Source organism: Corvus cornix, chromosome 3 (genome assembly GCF_000738735.6).
Source record: "Corvus cornix cornix isolate S_Up_H32 chromosome 3, ASM73873v5, whole genome shotgun sequence".
Taxonomy (NCBI): Eukaryota; Metazoa; Chordata; class Aves; order Passeriformes; family Corvidae; genus Corvus; species Corvus cornix.
In genome coordinates, this window is record NC_047056.1 from 27540123 (window position 1) to 27564691 (window position 24569).

At 43.4% G+C, this 24569-nt stretch overlaps 2 protein-coding genes across 6 annotated transcripts in view; one reads left to right on the top strand and one right to left on the bottom strand.

The window, feature by feature from the left end:
- Positions 1-227: 227 nt before the first annotated feature.
- MCFD2 (multiple coagulation factor deficiency 2, ER cargo receptor complex subunit) lies at positions 228-5468 on the bottom strand. Its single transcript, XM_039568245.1, has 4 exons — positions 5352-5468; positions 4446-4591; positions 3603-3762; positions 228-2551 (listed from the first exon to the last, which is right to left on the bottom strand). The coding sequence occupies exons 1-4, from the start codon at positions 5421-5423 to the stop codon at positions 2420-2422; spliced, it is 510 nt and encodes a 169-aa protein (XP_039424179.1). The 5' UTR covers positions 5424-5468; the 3' UTR covers positions 228-2419.
- Positions 5469-7055: 1587 nt separating this feature from the next.
- The window catches only part of TTC7A (tetratricopeptide repeat domain 7A), a 172116-nt gene continuing 154602 nt past the window's right edge, over positions 7056-24569 (top strand). For 3 of the 5 annotated variants that reach the window (XM_039568241.1, XM_039568242.1, XM_039568243.1), the window contains exons 1-3: positions 7056-7242; positions 9772-9935; positions 11448-11616. In XM_039568241.1, the coding sequence (XP_039424175.1) occupies positions 7092-7242; positions 9772-9935; positions 11448-11616 (484 nt within the window). In that variant the 5' untranslated portion in view covers positions 7056-7091. Of the gene's footprint in view, positions 7243-9771; positions 9936-11447; positions 11617-12339; positions 12397-24569 lie in introns of those variants that run through there. The other 2 variants (XM_039568244.1, XM_019282352.3) reach the window with 2 other exon arrangements.

Here is a 24569-nt window from a genome sequence, read left to right on the forward strand (position 1 = left end):
GCTGAGCAGCTTAACCTCTTCTGCCCTCTTAGCCACTAGCATATCCTACACTTTTTTCTGATTCAACATTCACTCCAGATCATTCAGCCTCAGAAAAGATTAAAAAAAAAAAAAGTAGGTTTAACTAAAAGAATTTTCTTATAAGATGACTGTGAGTAAGAGAGATGGGCTTAAAAACACATCAGCAAATGAGGTACATTTCTTACTAGGACTTCCAGCCTTGTGTATCCTATCAGCATGCACAAACCCCAACTTAATTTTATTGCTTGTACAACCAGCACAAACCTGGCCACAAAGATTTCAAAATAAATAATTAGTACAAGGAAAAAAAATCCAACACTCAGGCTTCATTGCACAAACATTTAAACAGAGGAAATAATATCTTTTACAAATGTGTTTCTCTTGTATAAGAATAATTTTGTATAGAAAATAGCTCTTTATACATTTACAGAAATAGGCTAACATTTAGATTCTTTATTAATGAATAATCATTGAATGCAATTTAAGATTTCAGTTATGTTTCAGTCACCAAACATCAATAACACAGCAATACATCACTGCTCTAATACCCTTAAACGGCTTGATTTATCAAATATTGAGTCAAGAGAGTGAAAACATTCCTAGAGCCATGATGATTTGCAAACACTCAAGTAGCTTGAAACTGTTAAGTTATGAAATACTTCGTGAAAGTAATACCATAATTTAAGTGTCAAGGAATATGAACTTAAACCTTAACAAGGCAGCATTACTTGCTCACTGCTGCTGGCTAATACTGTAAAACCCAAATTGAACAAAAGCTTTAATATTAAACTGGTTTACTGTTAATGTAACCTTCAAAACACTCCTGAAGGATGGGATGCCATCCAGGTCCTGGACAAGCTCTAGAGGTGGGCCCATGAGAATCTCATGAGGTTTAACAAAATCAAGTGCAAGGTGCTGCACCTGCGTGGAGCAACCCAGGTATCAACACGGGCGGGGGGATGAACAGATCAGAGCAGCCCTGCTGAGAAGGACTTGGGGGTGCTGGTGGGTGAGAGGCTGGACAAGCCCCAGCCATGAGCACTCACAGCCCAGAAAGCCAAACGTGTCCTGGGCTGCATCCAAAGCAGTGTGGGCAGCAGGGCCAGGGAGGGGATTCTGTCCCTCTGCTCTGCTCTGCTGAGACCCCACCTGGAACACTGCATCCAGCTCTGGGGTCCCAGCATAGGAGAGACAGGGACCTGTTAGAGTCCAGAGGAGGCCACCAAGATGATCAGAGGTGTGGAGCACCTCTCCTACAAGGAAAGGCTGAGAGAAGTGGGATTGTTCAGCCTGGAAAAGAGAAGTTTTGGGGTGACCTAATTGCAGCCTTCCAGTACCTGAAGGGAGCCTACAAGAAAGATGGAGAGGGACTCTTTACAAGAGTATGTAGTGATAGAGGCTAGGTTTAGATGAGATGTTAGGAAGAAATTCTTTACTGGGTGGGTGGACAGGCACTGGAACAGGTTGCCCAGAGAAGCTGTAGATGACCTAGCCCTGGACAAGGAGCACCTGAACAACCTGGTCCAGTGGAAAGTATCCCTGACTATGGCAGGGGTCTTGGAACTGAATAATCTGTAAGGTCTCTTCCAACCAAGGCCATTCTATGATTCAAAATGAGATAGCAGAAGCTACTCTAGCAAATGCTATACAGCATTAACACAACATATAAATGTAATAAAAATACTTTCATTTTCTTAAGAAAACATGGAAGGTAGATGAAAAAGAAATCAGTAAATTAAGATATAAAAAGTAAATTTGTAGAGGACAAAAAATTGAAAAACATGTATATATATTTATATGTAAGGTATGCTAGGAAGGACACATATTTAACAATACTCAATTTATTCAAAGACTGTTTAAGTCCATATGGTGTCATGTGGAACTGAAATGTAACCCACATTCAAATGCTTTCCCCCTACAACTGCTGTTTCAAGCTCCTGCACTTATCTGCAGATTTCCCTGTAAATTAGAGAGAAGGTGAAGACATTTATCCTTGGAATACAACTATATGCAGTAATCATTTCTTGCTTTCTAGGTATAATTTTAAATAGAAGATGTAAGCAAATAAGAACTATAAAACCTAATGATTGAAACCCAGAAATTTAGATGCTAATGATTCTATTTAGTATTCATACGGAGCTACTTATGAGTTTGTCAGCTGTACCCTGTGTGAGTACTGTTGACACTCCCATGTGCATCATTCAAATGTGTAGTTACATTTAGTCAAACATGGCTCTCACTCCAAGTTAGCCAGCCTCTTAACACATAGAACTTTCAAATAAATTCAGCTGGAACTGGTACACCTCTCCTTCTCACAGCACAGAGGTTGACATGAGACAGTAATGAATCACATTATACTGGTTCACATTTTCACGTGGTTAGAAGGAGAAACAAACCCTTATTCCAGTGATTTTGCGAATTCTGCATAGTCAATGTATCCATCGTTGTTCTTGTCATCATCTCGTAAGACATCATCTATTAGACTAATCAGCTCTTCTTCCTTCATTGCTTGGGTATGCTCACCACCTTCCTACAGAAACAAAACCCCATTGAACAGTTCAGCAGTCTCTCCCATCTAGTGGCACATATGACAGATTACTGACATCTAATTTTTAAGGTGTTCATGTTTGGTGCCTAATTTAGCACTAAGGTTTATGTAATCATTTGTAACAATATAAGCAAATTTCATCAGATGGAAGCTTTGAAGTCAAAGTTCTCTGGACTTCAGAACAAGCATACTGCAGTCAATACTCTTCGCCAGAAGTTCCAAAAGCTGAATAGGACAATGTATAATGATGGACAATCATCTAATAGATGTATGCTTAATTAGGATCTTGATGTAGCACAGCCACTGTAGTTTCTATACAGTACAGAAACATCTTACAGTAAAAGAGAAGTGAAAAAATTCAGCACTGTAGCTCAAAGTCAGTAAAATTCTTAGTAACACCCCTTATAGGAACACAGAGAGGTGCCTTTGCACAAGAAACAACCAGTCATCACTCTGTTCTCCTCTCAGTAATTTTTGCCACACGTTATTAGCAGGAAGTTCTGCTATTCTGAGTTTTAACTTTCAGAACATTAATATGAGATAGTGTGTTTCTAGTGTGTTCCTAATGACTGGAAAGAGAATTTGAGTTTAGGAAGAGGCAAACCATAACGGGTTCTTCTAATACAAATTTTGTGCAAGAGGTTTTTCATAGTTTGTGTATACACAGCAGTAACAGTCTGAAGTCTAAAACAGTGTCGTATCACAGGATATGTCTACCCTCATGCCCCATTTTGGATGATTTCCCTTTCTCTCCATCCCTACCTACCAAAGTAACCCTTCTGTAAAATAATTTTGACTCTGGAGCCCTTCCTCATTCTAGACTTTAAACTAAAATGGAAACTTCCTAAAAACTGCAATGTGACATGAAAAGCTGTGATAATGTACTTTTACAAATTCAACCAGAACTATCAGGAGAAGAAGTCTCATTTTCAGGCAAAACTGTAACTGCGCTGAAGATGTGTTGCAACTGTTCTGCTGCTTTTAGAGTCAGAACTGTTTCCAAACACATATCCCCTTACAAAACTACACCTACCTCTTTGTGGACATGTGAGATAGCAGTAGCAAGCTCTAACCCATCTAGCAAATTATTGCCATCATAATCATGCATTTTGAAGTAATGGAGCTGCAACTCTTGTGGAGACATCTCAGATTCTGGTTTCTCGATAACACCTTCCAAGTGTTCCATGATGTGTCTATGAAAAACAAAACCCACAACATTTCCATCAGTTAATATTTAATGTTCTGTTTACAGCAAATTTAGTCTTTGATCAAATATTGTACATCTAAAAGTACCCTGGACAACTAAAAACTACAGTTTGATACTAAGATAAAGGGGGCACAAAGGTTGCTTGTTACAGGGGCTGTAGAGGCCTCTAATACCTTAGACAGCTATTTCTATTTCTTCTGGCCTACTTAGCAGGCTATCAAAACAACTGAAGCAGAGCCCAAAATCTCTTTTTGGCTGTCTTCCAAAGCACAGGAACTGCAGGAACATCTTTCCCAGTCAACCATGAAGTGTTCCAGGGAGTTTTATTTTCTGCTAGAACTGTTCTGCATTTATGAAGAAGCAAATGAGAAAATGAACTCTACCTGTTAGGAATATGATTTTGTCTAAAGTATGCTGATATGGGTAAGCAAGATTTCTGTAAAAAATTTTTTATAGCATAAGTAGGGCTGAAGGCTCCAGAGAGACCTTTCCAGGTCTTATATCTCTACAAATTTATCAAGCAAGCATGTATCATATCTGGCTTTAGCTAGTTATACAACATTCTGAGAAAACAGGGTGCCCTAGGCTTAAGTCCAACTCGCATAACACTTTAGAGATAAGAAATCATTAAGAAGTAAGGTTTACGCTTTTAGAACATGGAACACATACTCTTTATCTTGTACCAAATTCTTATCAAGGCGAATATTTGGATGTTGACTCTCTCCTACGTGTTCCTCAGCTAGGGCAGAGATGAAGAACGCAGCCAGAAAGCAGAATAGCAAACGTGTTCTAAACATCCTTTGGGCCATTGTGATCTACAAAAAGGAAAACATCCCCCCCCAAAAACAACATATGAAAAATGCAATTTACTTTTGGCAGATTTAGAGACTGCTTAGAAACAACCTCATTAAGTCTCGGAATAGAAGAACCTGCTGCACTGAAAACTTTGCAGGCAGAGAGCCAGAGAGCTCCAACTAAGAGTTTTTATGAGGGTCCCTATTTTACGGGATTATGCAGTAATTTTCAGATCATGTCTTTTTTTTTTTTTTCCTCATAGGAGATGCGCACACCTTAGCCATGCTTGGGTTTTCATATACCTTCCAGACAACCAAGCTACCATGCCTGCCTCACGCAGACCTGCCCACAGCTATGGGAGCAAAGGTCGCTTACGGTATCGAAGCGGCTCCATCTAATTAGTAGCTCTATTACGAGTGAATTCCCTAAGGGGCAGACGCCTTGGAAGACGCCATGCAGCCATGCATGTGCGCACTTCACGGGCAGGTGACAGCGTACAGAGCTTCAGAGGGGCCGAGCGCGCTGCCGAGAGCAGCCAAGGCGCGGGCTGGTGGCTTCCGCTCCTGATCTTCTCCCGGCCCCAGCTGGAGCGACCCCCGGTTCCACCGCCGCCAGCCGGTCTCCCACCCCCGGCTCCCCGCCCGGCTGGATCCCCGAGAAAAGCGCCACCGCAGCAGGATGGAGCTGGGCCCGCCGCCCCCGCCCAGGCCCCAGCGCCCCCGCTCCAGCACCGGCTGTCGGGGCGGGTGGAGAGGCCCCGCTGCCGCCAGACTACGCACCCCTCGGGCGGGTCTCCGCCGTGCCGCGGGCTCCGGGCTGGGCGCGGGCTGGACACCATTCCCGGGACACCATCCCGGGATCACCCCTGACCCGGCGCTGCCCCGCCCGCTCCGCCGCCCATTGGCCGCGCCGCTCCGCCCCGCCCCGCCCCGCCCCGCGGGCGGTGTCACCGCTCCCGGAGCTCCACGTGGAGCCCTCGCGGCGGCGCAGGTGCGGCAGCGCTCCGCCCACCGCGGGGCTGCGGGTGCCGCTGGGCGACAAGGTGTCCGTGAGCCAGCAGCGTGTCCTGTGGCCAGGGAGGCCGGCGGTGTCCTGAGGTGCACTGGGATGAGCACTGCCAGCCCCTCTGTTCAGCCCTGGTCAGGCACACCTGGAGCGCTGTGTCCAGTTCTGGGCTCCCCAGTACAAGAGAGACATGGAGCTGCTGGAGCACGTCCAGTGGAGAGTAACAAAGATGGTTAAGGGACTGGAATATCTCTCTTACCAGGAAAGGCTGAGGGAGCTGGGCTTGGTCAATCTCAAAAAGAGAAAACTGAGAGGGCACCTTATCAACGTATGCAAGTGTGTGCATATATATATATACACATATATATGTACTTACACAGTGTATACAAAGGGGGGGGGTGCCAAGAGGATGGAGCCAGGTTCTGCTCAAGTGGTGCTCAGCAAAAGGACAAGAGGAAATAGGCAGAAACTGATGTACAGAAAGCTCCATCTGAACAAGAAACAGCCTGTTCAGGTGACTGAGCATGGAACATTGTCCAGAGAGGTTGTGGACTCTCCATCAATGAAGATATTGAAGAACTGCCTGGATGCAATCCTGTGCCATGTTCTCTAGGGTGACCCTGCTTGAGCAGGGGAGCTTGGATCAGATGTCCCTTGCAACCTAACCCATTCTGGGTGCTGTGGGGTCTCGACAACCCCGGCCTTTGATCCAGAGAACTCCCTCCCAGAGGATGCATTGGAGGGATGCCCTCCAATGCCGTGGGCAGAACCGAGAAGGAAGGCAATGGCGGAGCTGGTGGCAGTGAGGGCCAGCGTGTGTCCTGCTCCTAGGGCAGTCCCCGGCCACCCCTACTCCAGATGCTTCCCTCTAGCCCCATCCACAAAGGACTGCCGTGTTTCCTGCCCTGCTGCTCGAGTGGGAACTGCTGTGCCCCCTCCCCGGTGCCCACTGCAGTTAATAAGGTGTGTGCGTTCTGTACTTCCCCTCGCACTACACGCCACACACAGGTCTCGCTGTTTCCATACTCGACGCCTACACAGGCACCGCTCTGACCTCTCGCAGATCATAACCCCCGAGCAAACCTCGGCCTCGGGGAGCCAGGGGGGGCTTTTGGCTCGTTCCTGACACACCGCCCGGGTGTTTCGTGCCGAAGTTGCTGCTGGAGGGGGGCAGTGGCGGTGGTGATCAACCAGCGGAGAGCCCGGGGTTTCAGGTGACTTCCGAGGGCACCGGCCCGCTCACGCAGGCAGGGAGCGAGGTACCACACCCGCGGTACCGCGACAAGCGGCCGCCGGTTCGGGACGCGGCTCCGTGCCAGGGCGTCAGGCGCGAGGCGTCAGGGAGTGGCGGCCATGGCTGATTCGCCGTCCCACGTCGCAGCCCTCGGGCAGGGCGTCCCATCCGCCCCCGCCCCTCGGCACCTGGCGGATCCGCGGGCCCGCCGGCGCCTCCCGGGCGCTGCCGCCGGGGACTCCCCGCGGGCCGGGGCGGGGCGGGTCCGTCCCGGCGCTAAGATGGCGGCCAAGGGCTCGCACTCGCACGTGAAGCTGGAGGCGGAGATCGAGCGGTGCCGGGCGGAGGGGCAATGGGGGCGGCTCCGCCACCTCGCACAGCAGCTGCGGCCCCCGCGCAAGGCGAAGGCGGCGAGGGGCGCGCAGGACGCCGGTAAGCGGCGGCGGCGGGGGGCGGGCGGGGCGGCCGCCGGTACCGACCCGCCCGGGCGCGGGGCGGCGGTAGGGACGGCTGTTCGCTCCCTGCCGCCGCCCAGGCTCGGTAGCCCCGCGTCGGGGGGCTGGCGTGGGCGGGAGCTGTGGTTGCCCCGGCTCCCGAGCTTGGGGGAGCGGGCTGGGCAGCGCCGGCTTGCGGGGCGTCGTCTGCCGTCCCGTGCCTGCGCGCCGGCCCCGCAGCGGGAGGGAAGGAGGGATGGCTGGGAGAGGCGGCGGGAGCTCAGGAAGCGGCGTGCAGCAAGATCACGCTGCGTTTCCTCGTCGTGTCAGCGCTGCCGAGCGCTCGGGATGCCGCCCCCGCCGCGGTCAGCAGGGGGGCGCAGGTGGCGGCTGCCCCGCTCCGAGCCCGCCCGGGGTGCAGCCAGCCCTAACAACTCCCTTTGGAAATGTGTCTCCTCAGCTTCTCTATACGTGTTGTGCTAGTTCGCTCTTGCCCCCTGCCCAGCGCTGTTCTTGGGTGGGTGGTGTCCTTGTGTTACTCCTCTCCATTTCTGAGGGGCACTGCTTTACTTAAAGCCTTTCACATGTAAAACAGGTTTCATAAATAGCAAATGTATTAGTATTTTTTTTCCTGTTACAACACGCTGCTTTGCTTTTTTTTTTTTTTTAATGAAATCTCTTGCAAAAAGTGAGGCAGCCTTACTCACTGTGAGATCAGCAAGTAAGTTGTGAACAGGACCTGATCCTACCCACGGTAGTGGTGCAAAGGGCTTCTGAAAGTTAGAAGAGCTACTTCTAGGAATAAACCTGCTTCTTTAGAGGAGTGTGTCCAGAATGTGGCCCTAGAGTTGAAGCTTTCTGAGGTGCCTTAAACTTCACAGTGGGAACCGTGATGGGGGAGATGTAGATAGTTTAGTACATGTCTATTTTTGAGGCTTTCCAAGGGTGTACATGATGCAGATCGAACCCTGTGCTGAGAACCACACAGCCAACCTTTGAACTTTAGTCAGGTTTCAGCTGCATTTTCCCAGGTGCAGAGATCACCATGCACTTTGGGGGCATTAGTAGTTGAAGAGTTCACAGTAGTTTCTTCCCTTGTAATTAAGAGGTATAACAGCAGTATGACTGCTGTAAAAACGTGATTTGTTAATTTACTGCTATGTCATCATAACTTGCTAGTTATGAAAGAGTAATGCTTTGTTATTGCTGCAGAGCTTCTTTCAGCAGGTTTTGTGCTTCTAGAAATGATTGTGTGTCTGGATGGGATTTAACAGTAGTATTTGCTTTTTGAGGTTGTGTATATTTATTTCTTGATTGTGTATGGTCTTACCTAATTCCTTAAGTTTGGTTAAGAGATTAATGATTGCCTGAAAGCTCTTCAGTGTGTAGAAATGATTGCATGCAGGTTTGGGGGGGAGTACAGTGGAACACTTACGCTTTCCATTTTATGTACCTGTACTTTGGTTATGCAAGTTGCAGACCTGCAAACGAGCAGGAAGAGCTATGGTTATAATTTGATATGCAGCTGAACACTTAGGCCACAGCAGCAAGAAAGTCTAAACCACCACACAGTTGATTATTAATGCTACATGTAGTGTATAGGTAAAAACTGGTCATAAGATGTCCCCTGGACTGAAAATACAGAAATAGGTACACTATTGTGTTCCACTTATTCTCGAATTTTGGACTTTGAAACGTGGAATATGTATGAAATATAGGGCTTGGCTCTTTGATGTTCAAAGATTTCCTTACCCTGCTTGACTCACTAGTCTGCTGATGGAGGTACTGTTGTTACGAATGAAGCAACTGCAGAACTGGGCCATTGTGTAAGAACTCCAAGTGCTCTGGCAGATGAAACTTTTTTTTTTCAGCACTTGATTGCCACATTGGATGATGCTTCATGCTGTATCCGGTGCTGCTACCTCTGTTTGTCTTCTGTGGAACTGTGAACAGGCATGCATTTTAATGTAGAAAGAGTTTTATGTGGCATATTAGTTATGGCAGAGGATCAATCCTTGTGTGTTAATGGATGTGTAGAATGAGTCTAATTAATCTTTTAAATTTATTTTCTGTGTACTTTCAGGAAAATTGTACAAGTTTCTGATGAGTTACTACTATCACTTCTCTATAGTCTAAAGCACTCATTTCATGCTTGTACCTTTGTAAATAAAAAGCATCCACTGAAATGTTTGCAAAATTTGATCTTATACTTTTGAAAGTGAGTTTTGTGATGAAAATTCTTAACTGTTATATTCGTGGCAATGTAAGAAGGAATGGTGCTGCCAAAAATTAAAGGATTAAGGGAAAATCTTCAAGTTACAAGAAACTTATTTCATTTTTTCCATACAAAACATACTATTTCCACTAGATAGAAGTTAGTGGAACCTTTTTTTTTGTATATTAGTTCTTCCTTATCCCATCATTTGAGTTTGTTGTTTCTCAAAGGTGTGTTGTTTTGTTTTTGGAATTCTGTGTGTCATCAGTATGGCAGTAAGCAATGTTTTTGTTGGTTGGTATGTGCTTTCAGAGGACCATGGGAGTATGCTGCTTGCAGAGGCTCTGCTGGAAGAATGTTTGAAGGAAAACTTTGCCAAACTGAAGGACTCCATTCCACTGTCAGAGAAGAGTGAGCCCAAACTGGGTGAAGCTAAACAGTATCTGACCAATATCTTAAGCAGAGGGAAACTAAGAGTAAGTGGGTTCTATCATCGTAATTCCTGCCAACTGGATGCTTCTCTTATATGATTATTAGTCTGATACAGGGTGTGGGTGTTGCTGTTGATGTCCATGGATGTACAGTGCTGTATTGTAGGTGATACTAAGGGATGGTAATTCCCCTTGGCAGAATCTTACTTTGTGAGACTTGCTTTTTCATATGCAAAGAAATTATGTGCTACAGAGACATATCCTGTTTATTTTTTCTTTAACTGGAAAGAAGCAGGATAAATATTTAGAATTTCTCTTGGGTGGTGAGGCGTGGCCGCATAAGGGTGCTGTCAGGCCTGCACAGCTGAGTGACCTCCTGCTGTTCCTGATCTGAGGGAATTGTGCACAACTGGTCAGCTCCTGATTGGAGAAAAATGTGCCACAAGCTGCTGTCAGGAACTTAGGGTTGTGTTGTGAGTCCAGGACTACAGCCTCGCTCTGCTTTCAGTGTCTGTCAGAGAAGTAATGCTTTTATTTTGTTTTGTGGTCTGGCTGTGTGGCTGGTAGCTGCTTGTCAACTCAGTTGCAGAGCTTCAAGAGTGTTTTAATACTCTGCTTTGATAGTTGCTGCTGCTGCGTTGGTGTCCTTTGACACACATTTGCATAACTGGGTTTAGATATAAATGAATTACAACAGTCTGTTCTAGACTTGTATTACTTGTGGTCCTGAAATTGCCAGGCTAGTTTAGTTAGGTTGGAAATGTATATTGTACTTTTACCGTGTTAGTTTCCAATGAGCAAGGTCAGCCTATTTAGAAAATAAAATAGAGGGAGTAAGGAAGAGGAGTCTGTCCAACCCTCTTCCTTTATAGTTTAGCCCCATTAACAGTCAGAACTACTGAATTCTTCCAGTTCTTTGTGTTTAGTTTGGCTGCAAGAATTGCCATTACTGTTTCTTTGCTAGTGGTGACTTAGCTACTCATGTAGTGTTGGTTGTATGTATTAAAAAAATGGGTATGAAGGCTTGGGAACCTTTTCACGCTTTCCAAAGGGTCTGAACAGATGTGTTTTACAGAGCTTTCTGTTACACGTTTTCAGTCCTTAAACGAAACAAATCTTAGGTGTGCCTTCTGTTTTTTCACTGTTGTGTAAAAATTCTTTGACAACTGAAGAAAATTTGGGAGCTTTCTCTAATTAAATATACAGAGGACAGGGAAGCACTTGTCTAAAAAGTGATGTTTACTGCCTAGTTTAAAAGCAGGGGTTTTTCTTAGTGTGTGTGTGTGTGTGTGTAGGTAATTCTGACAATGCCAACCTTTTATGTGCTCTGTGTGGCTGGAGAATTGATAGAGTAGGTCAGCTGAGACCAAAGAGCTGGCTTAGAAACTGTGTATTTCAAAACTGAGCTCCAAAGTGGTTGCCTGACCTTCGCTGCCTACTGCTCTCATGAGCTTAGCCCTTGCAGTTGTGACAGGAAGGCATTCTGTACCTGCCTGATTTGCCATGGAGTACTTCATTCTTTCTGTAAACACTTTCTCTCTCCCTGCTCCATTTCAGCCGAAGTATATGACAGAAGCTATGCTGATCCTAGGAAAGCTTCATTATGTGGAGGGATGCTACAGAGATGCCATCAGCATGTATGCAAAAGCAGGACTTGATGACGTCTCAGCCAAAGATGAACCTCTGTACATGCTGCGTTTGATAACTGAAGCCTTTGTGATTAAAGGTAAAGGACCATGGATGTGTATTTGAAATATACTGGTTTTAGGTTGAAGCTAATTCTCCAAGTGATTTGGTTAGAGCAGGATTAGGGTAAAGATGTGTGCTGTAGAAAATCCTACTGGTTATGGTCTGTGTAGTTTTAAACGTAAAGGCATTATGGAGTCTTAGTCCATGGTTTTTAAACTTGGCTGGCTTGTAAAGAAAAGCTTGAAATTGGAAATCTTGTGGTAACTCTTGGCTGTAAGTCAGCTACATGCTTGAGCTTGTGTGTCCATTTTGGGAAAATCTAAATCAAGCCCTCAGCTGAATTGGGGCCTATGCTTTCTCTGAGAAAGAGTTCATCTACTTGTACATTTCAGTGATTTCTGTGAATTAAACAAGGACAACGTCTCCAAGTTTTAAACTTTGGACTAACAGAATATGTGCTTTCAAAGCAGGTAGTATATTTTTGCAATGCATGTCACACAGTATCAGACCTTATGTACAAACAGGAATCTCTCCTCCCCCTTGTAACTCTACAGACATTGCACTCTTTGAGAGATTCTAATTAAAACTACCTCTGTGGGTAGTGAAATTGCATTTCCTTTTTCAGTGGGGGAAAGGAAGACCCTTGTCAGTTTTTGACTTGGGGGGAGAAAAAGATCAGTAATCTTCTCCTTCGCTTTCGGTTCCTTTATAAATGTTGCTCAAGTACTGCTACCTATCTACTGCTTTCTACTCTTTTCAGCATGTCCACCAGCTAATTAGGTGAATGAGAACTCTGATGATCAGATACCTTCAACTGGTATGTAAAAGAGTGAAACCAAATCAACCCAAAATACTGTTTGACTGGGCTGCTAGTATTACTGATAATAATTTGAGTCATTCTGCTTATTTTGAAACCCTGTTTGTGCTGCTTTGCTTGCTTTTATTTTTGTTTCCTGTGGTACTGATCGAATCTGCTTCATTAATGAGCTTTTGTGAAGCAGGACTAATTTACTTGTACCTCACACTGACACTTGCATGGCGCAGAGGAGTGAGTAGCTGCCAATGCATTCTCAGCAGTGTATTTGAGAGCAACTCTTGGTGCACTCCAGAGTCTGAAGGAGATGCACTGTCCTCTTTGGGAACTGGATATGACCCTTGGGGAGGTGTGAGTGTAGTGATAATGTGTGAGTGGAAACTGATGGAATAGCACTGTTGTTATAAGACCCCTTGTGTTGTGGTGACTACCTAACTTACTCATGAAGATATTGGAGGTGTTTGCCTCAGAGCATCAGGCAGTTTTTTTGCTTTCTTTCCCTGTGTGGTTTAGCATGGAATGTAAATACTGTGTTGCCCCTGTAAACCGCAGGAGCCTCTGCCATTGCAGAGCAACCTCTGTGCTGTTACAGTTCCACAGTCTTCATCCTCCATGATGATTATTTTCTTATTAGCTAAGATATCAAGGGTGTAGTAAGTCACTCAGTATTCTGCCAAAGTTTCTGGCAGAAAAAAGTCCAGCAGAGTGGAGTCCAGGTGAGTTTGGAGAGGGCACTCACTAGGATCACTGTTCCCTCATGCCATGTTCCCTCAACCTCCCACTCTTATGTTAGCACTTTGTGCAGGTAGCTATGGCAATAACAATGTAGATGTAAATTTTCATTTTAAAGCACGTGTCCAGGCTGCTTCTGCAGGGCAGGTAACAATATGGAGTTGAATTATTTAAAATTCATTGATACTTTATGCTATAGATTTTTCTTATTCCCCTTTTTAATTTGGTATCTCTCCAGAAATTATGTTGATCCATGCCATATTACTGCCTTTGGTTGAACTATTGGCCATTTATGTAATATGAAACGTTCTTTAAAGATGCTCTTGAATGTTGCTGGTAGTAAAATTTTTTGCAGGGGTCATTTAGGCAAATATCCAGAAAAGCCACAGTCCTGTCTACTTCAAGGCAGAAGTTAGGTTCCCCTATTAATTTCTTGTTCACATTTTCAGAAATGGGAGAAAGCAGTTGGTTTAATAGAATTTCCCTGTTCACCCAGCATTAGTTAAAGCAGCAGAACTTTGTATCACCTCGTAGTGTGAACTTGAAACTGCCTCAGTTTTGTGTAGTTAATACTGCTGAGTTATGCCTGTATGCTGAATGGCAGCATAGGTTTAGGCTGGAAAGAAATGGAAGAAACGGTCATGGAAGAAAGAAAAGTCAAATCAAAGGCTTATATTTTTAATGTTGACACCTATCCTTTTAATGTTGGAAATGAACAAAAATTAACAAGAAGGATGTGGGATGCACTGGGAGGAGTTGCACAGATGAAGCTGCTTGTAGAAATCCAGCAAAACCAAGTTTCCTTCGTTAGAGCACCTTTTAACCTCCGCAACACTGAAGGTTGGATGTTGAGCTAAATCTCTGGAGTCTTTCTCTGGAGGTCCATAGCATGTAGTAGGTTCATATTATGGTAAGAGGCAGTATGGATTTGCACCCTTGTGTTTGGACTACAGAAGTTGAGCAGGGAAAAAATTTCTTGCTTGCCTTCTCAGTAAACTTCCACACAAAGTATCAACAAGTAAACGTGGAAGTTCTTTATCAGTCTGAGCACTTGTGCAGTTGACAAGTCACAGGAGAAATGGCAGAGAGAGCAGGATTCTTCAGTTTCTCATCTGACTGCTGCTTCCTGTTCTGTTTCTAAATCTCTGCATTGTGAGGAGATGAGTTTCGTGGGCGCTGTGAGTGGAGCTCTGACAACAGTTTGATTTTTTCATTATGACTAATTTAAACCTCTATGGTTAGTTAATAGGTGGTTGGTTTGTACTTGTCTCCTTCCTCCCCATCCTCCATTGAAGTCAGTCCCTCCTTAAAACTTTTCCTCTGCTCGGTTCACATTACTGCTGGTAATCTCTGATGCAAGCAGCTCTGTGTTGCATTAAACCAGTATTGAGTAAGTAAACTTTGCTTCTCATTCAATTGGGACACACTGTGGATTTGTTACCTGGTGTTGCCCATTTGAAACAAGCAAGCAAAAAAGACTTCAGAACAAAGTGTGTAGCTGTCAGAGCCCATTGATTTCCCTCTGTTCTGCTTGCTGCAGAAACTCTGCAGAGACCTCTCTTCACAAGGAGAAATTCTTCCTGGCAGTAGGTTAGGTCACTGCCTAACCCTTTCAAAGCTCTAGTAAGTGTAGCTCTAGCCAGGGCTTCAGCATACCTCAAATCCAAGAAAGAGGCTTCTCTGATGTGGCAGTGTTTGCTGTGCTGCTGAGAGCACAATGAGAGCTGTTTCAACTGAGGCAGGCTGTTGCCAGCCCGAGTGATGGAGGCTCAGGCGGGGCTCGTGTGCAGGGTCCTGTCTTTGTGACAACTGAGAGGGGCTTTAGCTTGTGGTCAGGGATGTGTCAGAGCTGCTGCAAGGTGAGTCAGCCCTGTGCTGAGGGGCTCCCTGCGTCTGTCTGTCAGGCCAGGCACGGGACTTCCTCTGCCTGGAGTGGGGTAGCCTGGAGATAGCTACCTATCTAAATTTGTGCAGCAATGGCATAGGATTGCACATGGTATCTAGTTTCTAAATGGATTTCTAGGGAGTTAAAGCTTTAGAAATGTCACTGCCTATTCTTTTCGTTTTCACCCAGTCCATCCTGTAATTTTTGTAATTTAGTCATTTTTGTGCTATATTGGCCATTTGGCAACTCAGGGTGGATTTAAGTTGTGCAGCTTGAGTCTGAACTCTCTGTAGAGTCAGAAGTTGGCTGTTCTGGGGTGATTCATCACCTCTTTAAATGGTGTGTGACACAATTGAAGTGAATGGTGTTGTACAACACAGCCTCTTTGGTGACTGTGAGAGAAGACTGTGGACTAAGTTGAGATTTATCCCTTGTAAATCTGTTCCTAAATTGTTTTGGTTTTTTTGTCTGGTTTCTGTTTATTTTTAACTTTAGAAAAGACATCTATTTTATCAAAAGGCTGCAGTGAGAGCTTGGTTTTTTAAGATCTTTGAAAATATGTGGAGGAGAATAAGGTGATAATGTAACATGTCTGTAAGAAGCCTTGATCATAGTCTGCATTTTATTGTAACATATCCAACCAAAAGTCTTATCTATGAGGAAATGAAACTGTGTCAACGCAGTGGTTCAGAACTACCTATATTTTGTTCTTGAACCCATTTTAGTCATTTCAGGATGTTCAAGATCTGTGGTGTGACACTTTTGAAAAACCAAAGATAAGATCTTGAGACAAACACTGCTGGATTGAGTCACTGATCTTTAGAGCTCTCCTAAGAGCTGTGAGTGGTATTTCTGAGAGCAAAACCTTGAAGCTACCACGTGGGTTTTTTTCCCCGAGTTTGATAATGATAAACAGCCTGGAACCTACTTCCAGTGTCCTGGGTTCAGCCCAGCTTGTTGTGGATTATTTTGCGTTTGTTTGGTCTTAGGACAAATTGCTGAGCTTAGGTGTGTTCCTGTTTCTCTTGTGGTTGTATCTTCCAGAAATTCAGTGGTAATGAGTTCCATATGCTTGGAATGACATTGTTCTGCTTTCTCCCCATGTCAAATAATTGTCTTGGGTTTTTAATACTGGAAGTGGTAGTTTGGAGCTTCTTACGGTGTTCTGAAAGGAAAATGGTGATATACAGAGATAAACAGAAAACCTGACCTTCTACTTGACTGGTTTGAAAACCATTTGCTTGGTTTTAATCATGGTTTTAAATTGACCAAGTGAAGCCTCAAAATTTGAATAAGCGGTTTTAAACTTCTTTGTGATTGTGCTGCTTAGTTAGTTTCTTATTTTGTTGGCTTGCACTACTGTTAAAAACAGTAGGTTTGCATTCAGTAAATAAGAGTTTGGTATTGAAGTTGTTCATTCTAGCTAATCAAAGGATGTATCACGCACTTGTTCATATGCTTAATTGGAGTCTTCAATTTTGACATTTGCTTGTGTGTCATTCATTTTTCTAATATAGTTTTCCATATGATGATTAATTTCCTAGGTGAGATTTGTATTCAGCTGCTTTTGTTTGAAAATTAGAATAAAATGTAGAGTCAAAGATAGCTTTATTGCAAAGCCGTATTCTGAGAAATCTACTTTTTCCTCTTAAGAATTTGATTAAGAATTTTCAGTTTAGTAAATGAATTTCTTTAACTCAGTGTTTCTCATAAGCTGATACATTTCTTGTCATGTGTACATGTTTTTTAATTCGCTGATTAAAATGGGGAAAAATAAGCTTTCCTGTTTGGTTTTTTTAGTTCAGTGTTGGTTAATTGAACAAAATGGTGGAGAGAATTGAAAGAGAGAAAGCTAAGGTTTGTGGGGTTTTAAAGTTTATTTTATTAATTTTTGTCCTCTTTGCAAGAGAACACCTCTATTTTAAAGACTATTCCAGTGCTTCATCTAACTCTTATTTCAGATCCTAAGCTAGTAACCTTTCTAGTTCTGTTCTTTACTAAATGCTGCTGATCCCATGGTACAAGGATATATTCCACTCAAATAACATTAATGGGTTACTGTGTGTTATTGGCTCAACTTAAGCAGCCTTACTTTTAATTAGAGTTTCCTGTTAGCTTCTCTGGAATGAGATTTTTGTCCACTTAGTTTTGGTAAGTGAGATCGTAGTATGAAAACTGTGGAGTATTCTGGAATACAGACTGTGTGGAATGATGTTGAGTACCACTAGTTTGAACAATTTCAAGTGCAGATCAATTGAGTTTAGAAAGATCATATAGTTTTGCAGAGTCATAATTTATTTCATAATCTTCTTTTGAAAGTGAGTTTACACTTCTAACTTCTTTTTGCCAGAAGCATTTTTAATTCAGGTCATGTTTTATAAGCCTCTTAATGGGCTGTACGTGCACTTTCTGAGTCTGTTCCTTGTTTCAGAGGGCATAGCATTTTTCAGGATGTCTTCTCCTTTCTGCAGACAATGTTTGGAATACTATTCCACTTCTTGTATGCCAAAAAACCCTCCCAGTGGTTATACACACTCTTGTGCTTGAGATCTTTACTACAGGATAATTTTTAAGAATTTTTGAAGTTCCTTAAGAAAAACTTTGCTGTAATACCTAAAAAGAGATTGTGTGTGTGTATCTTACTATGTAAGAACATGCTTTATCTTGTCCACTGAGACAAGAGTAGAAAATGGATTAATGGAAGGTTGATGGCATTTTCTCCATATTCAAGTAAGTAATTTGCTTTATATTCTCTCTAGAAACTAATGGAGAAAAGTAAAAGTGTGTTTTAATTACCCATGTCAAGATAAAGATGCTCCATTTCTGTATTGTTGTTTAGGAACCACATGACTGCAAGGAAAGTACTCAAATCTGCTAGTGGTAAAAAAAGAGGGAACAGATCTTCCTGTCCTCCTTGCTGCACAGCTGACCCCACCCTCCCTAGAAGCTGAGTCTTCATGCTGCCTGCGTTGCAGTTACTGTCTGAGCTGGGGGCAGTGTGCTATGATGTACCCATTTAGCAGAAATGGGCAGCAGGTTGAAAGGTGCAGGGGAAAAATCCTAAGAGCCTGAATTCCCTCCCCGTCTCTCTCCATTGGTTTTAGTGTCAGGTATTGTTGTTTAGGTGCTGTTGACATTGTAGCATGTGTACCATACATAGGCCTTTACTTGAATTTCTAAATCTTCTATACTTAAATAATCTTGTTTAAAGTGGAAGGGTTGTTACCGTAATATGTTCTGGCTTCCCAGGGGTCCCAATTCGCTGCTGTCTGGAACCTGCCCACCTTGGGAGTGATGGTGCTGGCTGAGGCACTTGAGTTCATTAAAGTGTTGAGAGGGGCAGCTAGAACCTTGCTAAGGACAGCACCACTGTTCTTCAGTGTCTTTAGGAAAGCTTGTTGATCATGAAGAACCAGAATTATACTGGGCACAAAATTGAGATGAGAAAAGTGTAGGTTTGGGTGATAGTTAAGGGAAAAGTTACCTAAAACTTTGATTTCATTTTTTTTCGTACTGATGTATAGCTTTTCAGTGATAATGGGCTTCATGAGGATCATTAACACTTGCCAGCATGCAACTGTTAAGCTGAATGCTGCTTTTAGGATGATATATTTGCTTGCAGTTGTCTCTGTTACTTCATTGCTGTTTCCTCTACTGGCAGCTCTGACTAAGTGGAACTTAGTGGGACACAAGTAGAAGAGAAGAATTTGTGTTGGGTTTTTTGTTTTGGTTTGTTTGGGGTTTTTTGGTGTGGTTTGTTTTTGTGGTTTTTTGGGGTTTGTTTGTTTGTTTTGGTTTTTTTTTTTTGTGTGTTGTTTTGTTTGCTTTGTTTTTTTAAGGGTCTGGCAGGGGCAGGGCACAAATTCCTTTGCTGGAATCCTCTGATGATGACAAAAGGTTGAGATTTGCCTCTCTGAGGACTGAGATCTGTGGGAGATGGGTTCCTTCAAAGAGAGCCTGAATAGCAAAATTATTTTTCTTGCCTGGCCATTAGAAAAATTGAGTCCCAGCCAAAAGAATATATGATACAATAGGACATTAAAATTAAAATAAGACATTGGCAGAACTTGTTTTCACTTTTGCTTGGCAAAAGATGCATCTTTTAAATGTTAATCCACATCAGAGAGAGAGAGAGGGACTTTGTTCTATACCTGGTATGCACTTCAAAGTGCTAGTTTTCACAGTTCTGACAGCAAGACAGGAAGCATGCTGTTAATTCATGTTGGTATCAGAGTAGCTGTCTGATAGGCAAAAGCCCCACTTTGTAGATGCTGTTGTCTTGATAAAAGGACCTAGTATTAGTATGTTTTATTTGGGGTTTCAGAAAAGCAGTTTAAGAGTCTGGAGTTGCCCTTACATTGTGACAGTGATGACTTTTAACCTGTTGCATGTTGGTGAATTGTGTGCTGTGGTGCCACTGCTTTCCTGCTTGGATGTGAAAGAGTTGCCAAGCCCAGCCTTGGTGTTTGTGATGCTCTTAGGCTTTTCTGTTGTGCCCCATGAGCTTTTCTCTGCTGTTGGATCAGATGGTTTACCTTTTCAGCAGTAGTTTGTTTAGCACAGTCAGCTATGCACAAATGCAGTGTGAGTGTTAGACTTTTGAGGAGAGTTAGATGCAGGCCACTAAATGCAGATTACTGAAATTTGGAAAGTGGAAAAAGGGAATAACTTCTGGTTCCTTTTGTTAATGTGACTTGGTTTCTGCGATGGTAAAGTTTAGTTATTCTGCTCCCTTCCCCACACGTAGTTGTAGGTGGTGGTTGCACATGTGCATTAAACCTTCTCCACCTTCTGCACTATGACTTAGTTCTCTAAAGCTGTGGGGTTAGCAGCATCAGGAGATGGAAGATTATTTGCCCATGCTTTTCTGAGGCAAGGGACCAATTTTTGTTAGGTTACATGAGACAGCATGCTACACTTACTTTCACTAGAAGAGAACAAATACAGATGTAGCTTTTAGATGGTGTCATGCTGGGGCTGTGTTGTGCAGCGTGGTATGTGTCCAGTGGCTATGGGAAGATTTCTCTGTGCTGGTTTGCCCTGGAGTAAGCTTCAAATGTCTGTCTATCTTTTAAGTGACAGGGCAACAAGCCTGTTAGTCCTCACAGGCTCTGTCTGTTCTAGTGACTTTGAGTAGGATTGTCTTGAGTGCTTGATAGGAATCAGCATAGTAAAATATGAATTATCTTTCCTTTCTCTCTCTTCTACTTCCCAAATACACATAGAACCATAGAATCATTTAAATGGGAAAAGACCTTTAAGATCATGAAGTGCATCCATTAACCCAGCACTGCCAAATCCAGTAATAAACCACATCCCTAAGCACTACAGCAAAACATCTTTGAAATACCTCCAGACATGGTGACTCCTGGGCAGCCTGTTCCAATGCCTGGCTGCTCTTTCAGTGAATAAATTTTTCCCGATAGCCAGTCCAGACCTGCCCTGGCACAACTTGAGGCCATTTTCTCTTGTTTTTACCTGTTACTTGCTACGTTGTAGAAGACACTGACCCCCACCTAGCTATACCCTCCTTTCAGGTAATTGTAGAGGGTCTCCTTTTCTCCAGGCTGAGCATCCCCAGCTCACTCAGCTGCTCCTCATAGCACTTGTGCTCCAGACTCTTCACCAACTCTGTTGCCCTTCCCTGTACATGCTCCACCGCCTCAAGGTCTTTCTTGTAGTAAGGGGCCAAAAAATTGAACACAGGATTCTAGGGCTTGTCTGATTCAGTGACTCTGCAGCTAGAAAAGAACTTTCTTGCTGGTGATGCTGCTTAACTGTGGTGCAGGTGAACTCAAGCTGAACAAATTCCAGTACTTGGTCATCAGTGCCATCTCTCTCCCCTTGTGCCCCTTCCACCTTGCATTTTTTCTCTTCTGCTTCTTCCTGTTGTATTTAGACCAAGGAAAAAAATGCAATTTCTGCAGTATGCCATGACAGTTTATGGATGTGGATGGTGTTGACAAAAGTCTTTAGATGTGGAGCTGTAAGAGATTGCTGATCTCCCCTGTCTTTGCTGTGCCTCAGAGCATTGTTCCAGTAGATGTATCTTGGTGTCATGGAATGGAGGTGGCCTCTTATACCAGGACAATCAATACGTTATAGAAGTGGTCCCCAAAGTGGTGCATGTGCCCCAGGGGGTAAGCAAGATGATCTGCTGTGGTGCAGAAGAAAAGTATTATAACTTCTGTTTATTTTTTTCTTAAAAAATCCACCAGCAAAAAAAAGCGCCCCACATTGAAATAAATCTTGATTATTGTATTTTATTGAAAGTGGTGCCCTCACTTAGTCTGTATGTCAGAGGGTCCTGTGTCATGTAGAGCCTACAAAAGTGTCTTCCAAAAGAGAGGGTGTTTCACATTGTGGAAGGCCATCCTCAGTAGTTCCATATGTTCCATATTCACTTCCATATGTTGCAGCTCACTTGTGCCTAGTTAAGTGGATTTATGCATTATATTGTCTAGTTCTTATTAAACTAACATATACAAAATAGACAAGTAGCTTAAAGATACCCTCAAAAACTACTTGTGGATTCCAAGTAGTAGTAGAAATTGGAGCACAAGTGAACAATAAGAATGTCAGAGCTTACACTATTAGCATGAGCTCTTCAATCAGGTAAAAGCAGTGACAGTCTAATTGGATCTAATCAATGAAGTCTAATGACACTCAATTCAGTACTTAAATTTTTAGAAGCCTCTTTTGAGCTTTCTTACGTAAAAGCAAAATATGAAAAAAAAGGTACCATTGGAGAAACACCTTGCCAGATTCTGGTTTAAAAATGAAATACACAGAGAATTGCTTAGCAGCACAGTGGGGCCCAGAAATGCACAAAGTGCTGTAGGATGGTGTCAGTGGGGTTAACTTTATTAACACAGGACTTTTAAATAGAATCTAGTTTGTAGTGAGTTGGGGAGTGACCATGAAAATCTGTACACACCAAAGCTCAGTGGTTGTTCCTGGCAAAATGCTTAAAATAGTTGTCAAACTTAAGGGTGAATTATGCCTTTTTGCTTTTACAAAAAGTCAGGTATTCTGAATTTGCAGGCCTTTTCTCTGGTGACAGGTGGCTGTCAGTAACATGTAATCTAGCAGGTGTTTTTGAAAAAATAAACACTTAAATATAGAATAAATAGATTGTAAAGCAATGTATGTATATAAATATAAGCATATGTTTGGGTGTGCACGATCAAAATTTTTTTACTTAATATGATCAAAGAATTTTGGAGACCACTGTATTACAGGCTGAAGCAAAGGTTAAAAGATGTGCCATGAAGGTTAAGAGCAGCCAGCTGAGCAGGTCTGGGTATGCTCCAAAGATTTAGTGTCTGTGGATTAAAGTTGCTGATTTCTGCTATGCATAAGATATGCAGTGTGATGCAGAGCCCACGCAGCATTGATTGAGGGCAGGGGACTGAGGCTGCATCTCAGGGGAATGTTTGCTGCCTTCTGGCTTCACAGCCACTCGATCAAAAAGCTGTCCTAATTTGAGCTATACACTTGAGCTCTAGTTACAAGTCTAACCAGATAGAGTTCTTGCTTTGATAATAATTGGAGTAACATTGTTAGTATTGGTTTATTGCATCTAGTAAGAAAGCGGGGAGTAGGAGGTCTTGAGTTCTGCATTGATGCAACTGAGCGGCCTTCACAGGTTGCTTAAATTTTAAGCTTCATTCCCAGCTTATAGTTAGAAAGGTCTTCAGATAATTTTACTTGACGTTACTGGCATTTTCTGCCTTTCTACCTTTGAGACTTTTACATGAAAAATACCTCAAGATTGTAACAGATTGCCAGGAATTTACAATAATCCTATATAATAGGAAGCAGCAGGGAAAGAAGTACATGCAGCTTTCTTGAACAACTAAACGTGTCTATTCATCCCTATCTCTCATGGGCTGCAGTATGAATGAATGTGTTCAAAACCAAGGGCTTCTAGGCCTTTCTTCCCCCTCCTCTATTTGCATTGCAAATAAGCCCTGCTGAAAAAATCATAGCTTAGTTGCTGCAGAGATAAGTGTCAAGACCAGGTTGTGAATTATTTAAACTGCTGTGAATTATGGCAGAAATAATGCATAGTGCTGGGTCTTGCCTGTGTCAACCTAATCCCAACTGCTGCTTGTTGATGTTTGGGCCATTTTGCTTTCCAAGACACTGTAATGGAATAGCTTAGTTGAGGACTATGCTCTCAAGTTCAAACCTTAGCTGGCACGGCAGACTGGTTATAATATCATCTCTAGAATGGTTTGATTGTGCCTTTGAATTTTGTCTCTGAGAAGTGTTTAGTATTCTGATGAATGTTGATTAGTCAGCATGCACATGTATATGTTTGAAGTCTTAAAAATAGTCTTGTTTCAATGCTAATTAATTTCCTACAGCCACATTTCTGAACTAGACTGAAGGCCATGTGCTAGTAATGGAGTGCATCCTCTGCTTGGGGACAGTGACCCAGAATGACCTGGCATTCTCCAGGGTGAGAACCTGTTTCCTTGCAGTGGCTGCTGCCATGCAGTATCTTCATGCAAATGACTTACCTTCCTGTACTAGAGTAGAACTACTGCATGCACTTAGCTTAGCATCACACTGTCTTCTGGCCAGGCTGGCCTGTCTGTGGGGCACAGGAGCACAGACAGTGGAACCTTGCTCTGCAGACTGGGGCTGCTGCTGTTGGCAGGGCTCTGAGTTTCACACTAAGATGTCTTTTGCTTCAGGTTGCCATAGGTGTGTTCAACACGTAGCGCTGAGACACAACACAGGAGGTTGGGTTCATGCTCTTTGTGCTGTCGTGTTTCTTTGATCTCTTCTTCAGCTTGCCAGGTACCTCTGATGCTCCTGAGCTGTGGGGTTAGCAGTCTTGGTGAAAGTGATGGGCTGCTTCTGACCCTGAATTCTTGCACCTATGAACCCACCATTCCCTGGTTGTCTAAATTCATTCAAGTGCAGGAGGCTTGAAGTCTGTGTAAAAAGGAAAGTTAAAAGAACCTGTGAGAGGGTTGGTACATTGTTCCTACTTGGAAGGAGGAGCGCTGCTATTTGGTGAGGTAGTTTATGAACCATAGAAAAATAAAGCCACCCACCTTAATCTCCACCCTAGTCCATGTGCAGTCTCCATCTGTGCACTGAGGCCTTCAAGACCAGGCTGGGTAACACACCCTGAGCTGGCCCTTCTTTGTGCAGAAAAATCAGACCATGGACCTTCAAGGATTCCTTGCAGCATGAATTTTCATCCCATTTGTATTGCTGAGAATCTGATACCGCACGTCCACGTACACATGGATGTTCCAGTTCTGGTAGTAATACCACCTCAGAGCATTGGAGCTATATGATATCAGTGTCTTCCCTTGGCAAGGACTGACTGAGATGAAAGTGGAAATAAGCCTTCATAAAATTTCCCCTTTCAGATTTCCATAAATGAGAGCAGTGCATTTCAACTTGAGGAAGAGATTAGTTCAGTGATATGTCTTACAAACTTTATGGATTTGGGTTTTTTCTTACATAACTGCAGCTTAGATTTGGGGGCAGGGAAGAAGGGACAAAGATTATGGAAGGGTGAAGAGCCAGAGAT